The 6,963-nt window shown below is 49.0% G+C and overlaps 1 protein-coding gene across 5 annotated transcripts in view; it reads right to left on the bottom strand.

The window, feature by feature from the left end:
• Positions 1–6,963, bottom strand: part of NOS1AP (nitric oxide synthase 1 adaptor protein) — a 169,913-nt gene that overhangs the window by 68,589 nt on the left and 94,361 nt on the right. For 4 of the 5 annotated variants that reach the window (XM_032790954.2, XM_032790959.2, XM_075067993.1 and 1 more), the window contains one exon: positions 3,650–3,742. The exons of the other annotated variant lie outside the window; for it this stretch is intronic. In XM_032790954.2, the coding sequence (XP_032646845.1) occupies positions 3,650–3,742 (93 nt within the window). The remainder of the gene's footprint in view (positions 1–3,649; positions 3,743–6,963) is intronic. 5 annotated transcript variants of the gene reach the window in all.

Genomic DNA, 6,963 nt, shown 5'->3' with positions numbered 1-6,963 from the left:
ATCACTGCTACAAGCCTGAATCAAGAACTTTGCCATTACCATATGTAATTGATTCCATTTAACCAATTTTAACTCTCTTCTATATTTCTTTCTTTTTATGAATAAACCTTTAGAATTTAGGTTCTAAAGGTTTGGCAACAGCATGATTTGTGGGTAAGACATAACTTGTATATAGACCTGGGTCTGGGGCTTGGCCCTTTGGGATTGGGAGAACCTTTTTCCTTTTACTGGGGTATTGGTTTTCATAACCATTTGTCCTCATAAGAAGTGGCTGCTGGTTATGATACTGGGAAACTGGAATGCCTGAGGCAACTGCTAGAGTGACTTCTGGTTAGCCAGTGGGGTAAAACTGGGGTCCTCTCTCTTTGGCTGGTTTGGTGTGCCTTGATAGTAAAGGAACCCCAGCCTTGGGCTATAACTGCCCTGCTCTCAGCAATCTGTCCTGAATTGACACTCTCAGTTGTGTCCTGCTGGAGGCAGCACTGTTACAGGCCCTAACAAATTCACAGTCCATTTTTGTCAATTTCACAGTCATAAGATTTAAAAACATTTAAATTTCATGATTTCAGTTATTTAAATCTGAAATTTCACGGTATTGTAACTGTAGGGCTCCTAACACGAAAAGAACATGGGGGAGAGGAAGGGGTCGCAAAGTTATTGGAGGGGAGGTTGCAGTACTGTTACCCTTCGGCACTGCTGCTGGTGGCAGTGCTGCCTTCAGAGCTGGGCAGCTGGAGAGTGGAGGCTACTGCCCAGGAAACCAGCTCTGAAGGCAGCACCCCAGCAGCAGCAGCACAGAAGTAAGGATGGCATCATATGGTGTTGCCACCCTTCTGTGCTGCTGCCCGCAGAGCTGGGCTGTCAGTCAGCAGCCACCACTCTCCGGCCGCTCAGTTCTGAAGGCAGCAGTGCAGAAATAAGGGTGGTGATACCACAACCCCCTAAAATAACCTTGCAACCCCCCTGCAACTTCCTTTTGGGTCAGGACCCTCAGTATGAGAAACGCTGGTCTCTCCCATGAAATCTGGTCTCTTGTGTGCTTTTACCATGTACTACACAGATTTCAAGGTCTGTGATGGGTTTTTCAAGGCTGTGAATTCAGTAGGAGCCATGGACCATTAAAGATATTGATGAACATGTTTATATTTGGCCTCCATTGCTTCCATTGAGGAGACAGGTTCCCCAGCCCTGTACAGCTCACTGGGACATATTTCATACCCTCCTGTGGCACACAAGCCACATCCCACAGGTCTCACTGGTTGTGCTTTTTAGCCTCCTCTGTGGGGTCCAGTTTGCCCAGGGCCTCCCAGTCCTGGCCAGTCCACAGGCGCAGGTTGTCAGCACCTTCATTGTTACTACCAAGACGCTGTTCCCAGTTTGCTTGGGCCAAAGTGGAGCACTGCTCCCTTCCAGTGTGCATGGCCAGCCTTGCTCTGGGGAAGAGGGATGCATCTGGCCCACTGTGGGCTCCCTAGTGCAAACCTGGTCTCTCTGCTCCCTGGGCCTGACTGACCCCAAGACCTGGAACAGAGGGGAGGCAGCTTACACCACTGCTAGCCAGGGGCTGCTAGGGCCCTGTCTGAGCCACTGCAGTGGCTCAGCTCCCCCAACCAGCACACCCACCCACCAGGACACTTTCTGCCCAGGGGCAGAGCCAGCACTCGTTCTCCAGCCATATGGGGGCTATTTCCTGCTCCTTCACACCGTCGCCAGGGCAGAAGGTGAATCCCGCTATTTGGGCCAGACCCACCACTACCCAGCCCCTGGGTCCCCACTCACACCTGGGCACAGCAGGGTACAATGCAGTCAGCCAGGGGAGCGGATGTTGCCTTGGTGCCCGTGGTGACTCTGGGCCAGGCAGCAGAGTGAGGCCTCGCAGGGGTCAGTGGCAGACCATGTCCCTCCCTCCTGCCTGGGCTGGCCGCAGATGACCAGCCACCGCTCCGGGACAGTGCAGCTCAGATACTGGTACTTCCTGGGCTCAGCGAAAGGTGTGTCTCACCCTCCCCCCTCCCCCCACCCCCCGGACCAGGGCTGGCCCATACTAACCCAGGTGTTCTTGGGAAGATACCAGTGTAACCTTGGGGACTGGGGCTCCCCCACCCCCAAGCTTTCTGCTTGTCATAAACAGATAGTAGGAGTTAGTAGAACAGAAGTACTTTATATCTCTTTTGACTGTAAAGGGTTAACAAGTTCAGTAAGCCTGGCTGTCACCAGTCCAGAGAACCAATCAGGGGACAGGATACTTTCAAATCTTGAGGGAGGGAAGTTTTTGTGTGTGCTGTTAGAATTTGGTTGGTGTTCTCTCTGGGTTCTGAGAGTGACCACACGTGCAACCAGGTTTCTCTCCAATCTCTCCAATACAGGCTCTTAATAGTTCAGAATAGTGAGTACTAGGTAGATAAGGCGAGTTAGGCTTATGTTTGTTTTCTTTATTTGCAAATGTGCATTTGGCTGGAAGGAGTTTAAATGTGCATTTGGCTGGAAGGAGTTCAAATTTGTATTTTGCTGAACGAGCATATTTTCACTTCTCGTCTTGGTATACTTAGTCTGGGGGGTATTCCCAGTGTCTACAGCTGAAAGACCCTGTAACATATTCCATCTTAAATTTACAAAAGTAATTTTTACTGTTTTTCTCTCTTTAATTAAAGTTTCTCGTTAAAAGAACCCTGATTTGTTTTTTTGTTTTTTATTCTTGTGTGAGACCCAGGGGACTGGGTCTGAGATTTCAACAGGGAATTGAACGGTGGGGAAAAAGAGAAGGAAGGGGGAGAGAAAGGCTAATTTCTCTCTGTGTTAAGGATTAATCTGTCCTTCTCTGGGTTGGAGGTCCTGAGGAGGGGGAGAGAGAAGGAAGGGGGAAGGTGCATTTTCCTCTCTGTTTAAGATTCAAGGAGTTTGAATCACAGTGATCTTCCAGGGTAACCCAGGGAGGGGAATCCTGGGAGAGGCAACGGTGTGGGAAAGGGTTTACTTTCCTTGTGTTAAGATCCAGAGGGTCTGGGTCTTGGGGGTCCCCGGGCAGGTTTTGGGGGAACTAGAGTGTACCAGGCACTGGAATTCCTGGTTGGTGGCAGCGCTACAGGTTCTAAGCTGGTGATTAAGCTTAGAGGAATTCATGCTGGTACCCCATCTCTTGGACGCTAAGGTTCAGAGTGGGGAATTGTACCATGACACTGCTAATGACAATGCAGCCCCCTCATCCACAGCCCTGCAGGCTGCCCCCACAGAAAAGAGAGGGGTTGGATATGAATTCCCCCTCCCTCTGGGCCTGGTTCCAGGGCAGTAACCGCTTGCTTCCCACAGAGAACTAGCTGCAGCCTGAGGCAAACACTATGTCTGCTGCAGGCTGGGCCTGGCCAATCCCTGCAGCCCCTCTAGGCCCCACCAACCAAAGGGCCTGCTCCCTGCAAAGACTCTGTAAACAGATAGGCCCTTTCTATGCACAGGGAAGCTAGCCAGAGCTCTGCACCTGGCTGCAGGAGCAACTTCCTCTCCCCTCTGCCCAAGAGGTCAGCTGGCAGGACACACCCCAGAGCCTGCAACAGCCATAGCCCCATCACTCACACTAAGGGCCCTGACCTGTCCCCACAGGTGGAGGGGACCCCACTGCACAGGCAGCGCTGGCTCAGGGGGCAGAGCCTCTTACCTTCTTCTTCTTCTTAAGTAGTACCTTCACCCCGTCCACTGACACCAGGAGACTCACTTTCTTCTTCTTGATGTTCTTTGCTTTAAACTCGTACTGGGGGAGGTAAGGGAAAGGCCAGTGAACCCTCTGCACCACCTGCCCACACCCTCCCACCTAGCAGCACCCGATTGCCGGCACTGGGCACTGTGGCGGAGGACAAAGAGAGGTTCTCGTACACTCGCACACACACAGGCACACCCACACACGCATGTACACATACAAACACACGCACTTGTGCAAACAGAAGCATGTACATTCTAGTCCACAAGGATCTTGCTCTCCCTGTCGGTCTCCTGCTCCCTACTTCTCTCTCACACACAAGCAGAGCATAAGACAGCGACACTGATGCACAATATGTCATACCAGCTGGGACCAACTATGCCAGTATCCTGTGTTAGAAGCTCAAGAAAGGCAGCCCCCTCCTCAATGTCCTGGCTGGCTGCAATGCCAGCTCCTGGTGGCACTAACAACCCGGTGACACCTTTTTAGGGGAGATGGGATGTTACATTCATCATCCATTTTTATTGCAAATCTTCAGAGAAAAATAGTACCTTGGCAAAGATGTCAGCAAGTCACTCAGAAATTGGGATGCTAACCCACAGGGCTGGACCACACAGCATGCACACCCTCCCAGGGCTAGTCCATATCCACATCCCACCTTACTGCTCCCAAACTGCCAACTAGGGATCACTAGCTGTCCCTGGAGCATTGCTGGCCTTCCGCGCCATGCAGCTGGCTGTGACCAGTGGCTAATGTACACTTTCATTTAAAGTGAACGTAGTGATGTTGTATTACACCACTGTGGGTTTGGCTCTAGTCACTACAGTTTCAAGCTCAACAGAGCAAAACTGTCTCTGGTGCTTTTCTCAAATGTGGAGGCTCCAGGGACACACAGAGACCAAGGATACCAACTGCAGACACAATCACCAGCACAAAGTTTGATTAAAGCACTAAACAAAGTTACAATTACCCATGCCTATAGAAACTCTCCACAAACCTATGCAGTAATTATACCTGCAGTCATCCTCATGTCCCCAACGACACTCATAGGAACGATGGACCTCTCACCAACTGATCATTGGTAAGGGGAGAGCTGCTGCTGTGGGTTTTCCTGTGCGTATTCCCACTTTTATCCAACCAGGGAACCCTTTATATATTGCAATTCTACCTATGTCTAACACCTTATGCATATGCATAAAGGTGTCCGCCATCTTTTCCTTATTAGTACTTCTACATCTCAGGAACATGGGGGTGCCCCGTTTTATAGATTGCTTATAGTTCCTCTTATTCTCATTAGCATCTACGCACAACATATACAATGCGGTCAACACAGACATTCCTTGATGTTACAATCAGGTGTCTTGTGGTCTCAGACAATATGCTGTGGTCTACTGCAATCACCTACTGGCCCATCTTTACAATAACCTTGTGACTTTATGGGCATAGGGCTATTCCTAGGTCATTCGCTCATGTTAAGTATTCTGATGCCTACAGCCTAGTATGGCTAAGCTGACATCTTACAGGTCTCAGCCTGTAGGCCATGCGTCTCAGCCTTGCTTTCCTTATCTACCTAATATACACTCATCACTGTCAAACCTATATGTCTATAATCCTACAACTGCAATCTATTTAGCATTGATTGTATATGAACTGACCATACGTGGATGACAGAATGAACTAACTGGCTACACTGACCAGCTCAGAGGCAATGAGAACTACACAAAATATGTCCCAGCTCTCATATCTCCACAGAGCAGGGACATTACGTGAACATTAATAGGGACAGAGGTGGGTCAGTGCGGTGGGGCTGGGTCTGTGTGACTGTGGGTCAGTGCTGGGGCTCCATGAGCTGATCTCTAGGAAGATGTGGTCCATCCTATGGCATAGCAAGAACCCCTTGGAGGTTGATCTCTGCAAACAGAAAGGGGTTGGCTGGTTGTTAAAGTAGCTGCTCAGACCCAGCAAATTCCTGCTCAGTCTCCCCAAGCCCCCTGCAGGTTCTACTGCAAGCAGTTCTTGGCCCACGCTGCTGTGCTGGGGTGCTGATGTGCACTTCTGTGTGGTAAGCACTTGGGGATCCTTGGGGACAGAAGGTATTGACCATGGTAGGCTCTGGCACGCTGAGACCACAGGCTATTGTGGTGACCAATCTGTCTCATGTGTTCTTGTTCTCCTCATCTGTCTGTCTGTCTGCATCTGGTGTCTTTTGTCTTGTCCTTAGATTGCCAGCTCTTTGAGGTTGGGACTGTCTCTTTGTGCTGTATTTGTACAGTGCTAGCACAATGGGGTCCTGGTTCGGGCCTGGGGCTCCCTACAGACTCCACAACATAAATACAAAATACTAACTGCTGAAGGCTGGTAGTAAAGTATATCGCTATGTCACCAACATTGGGTAACTCTGAATCTGGTGCGGGCTAGTCAGTCTCCTCATCCTTTTGGGATCATTTGAGCCTTGTCTCAAGAAATCACAGTCTGACTCAAAACATATTTACATGCCTTAAACTGAGAGTCAATCGTCCTGGTCATTCCAGTCTATGCCAGAGCACAGGTTCTCAAATGCGCCCTATATGTTCTGAGGTGTGTGTAGGAAATAAACGTACTACACACATTTTACCCACAGCAATGAATAACTAGCAAAGCTGATTCCTCCAGACATATTATGTCTTCTGGTAGCGCTGTGCATTTTGATGAATTTCTGTTAAGCTTGCATAGCATTATACAAAGTCTTTGTTATCTGTGTGTTAATCCGTTTTCTAAAGCACAGTGCACATGTGTAATTGTAAGCATCGACTAGGGTGACCAGATAGCAAGTGTGAAAAATTGGGACAGGAGGTAGGGGGTAATAAGCGCCTATATCAGAAAAAGCCCCAAATATCAGGACTGTTCCTATAAAATCAGGACATCTGATCACCCTAGCATCTACCACAATCACAGTTTTGCTTTTGCTCCTACTACAAAGGATTGTTAGCTCATTCATGGAATTGCTCTGCTCCAAAAACCAGGAGCATCCATCACACTAGTAACAACAGTGCAATGCCAGTAAGCAGCATCTCACTTTCCTGTATACTTAAACGGCTCTGTTTTAATCAGTGCCTTAGTGGTTTTCATATTTTGTGAGAGTTGAATGTTGATGTTTTTTGTCAGTATATGTACTTGTGTGGCAGGGGACACCAAGAAGGGGGCGTGATCAAATAAGTTTGAGAACCACTGTTCCAGAGTACCCTGCGTGCTGTGCACTGGCAGAGTGTTGAGGAAGGTAGAGCAGTATGGGGTAA

This window comes from Chelonoidis abingdonii, chromosome 7, assembly GCF_003597395.2.
Source record: "Chelonoidis abingdonii isolate Lonesome George chromosome 7, CheloAbing_2.0, whole genome shotgun sequence".
Lineage (NCBI taxonomy): Eukaryota > Metazoa > Chordata > Testudines > Testudinidae > Chelonoidis > Chelonoidis abingdonii.
The sequence above is the reverse complement of the archived record's forward strand: the minus strand, read 5'-3'. Positions and strand labels throughout refer to the sequence as shown.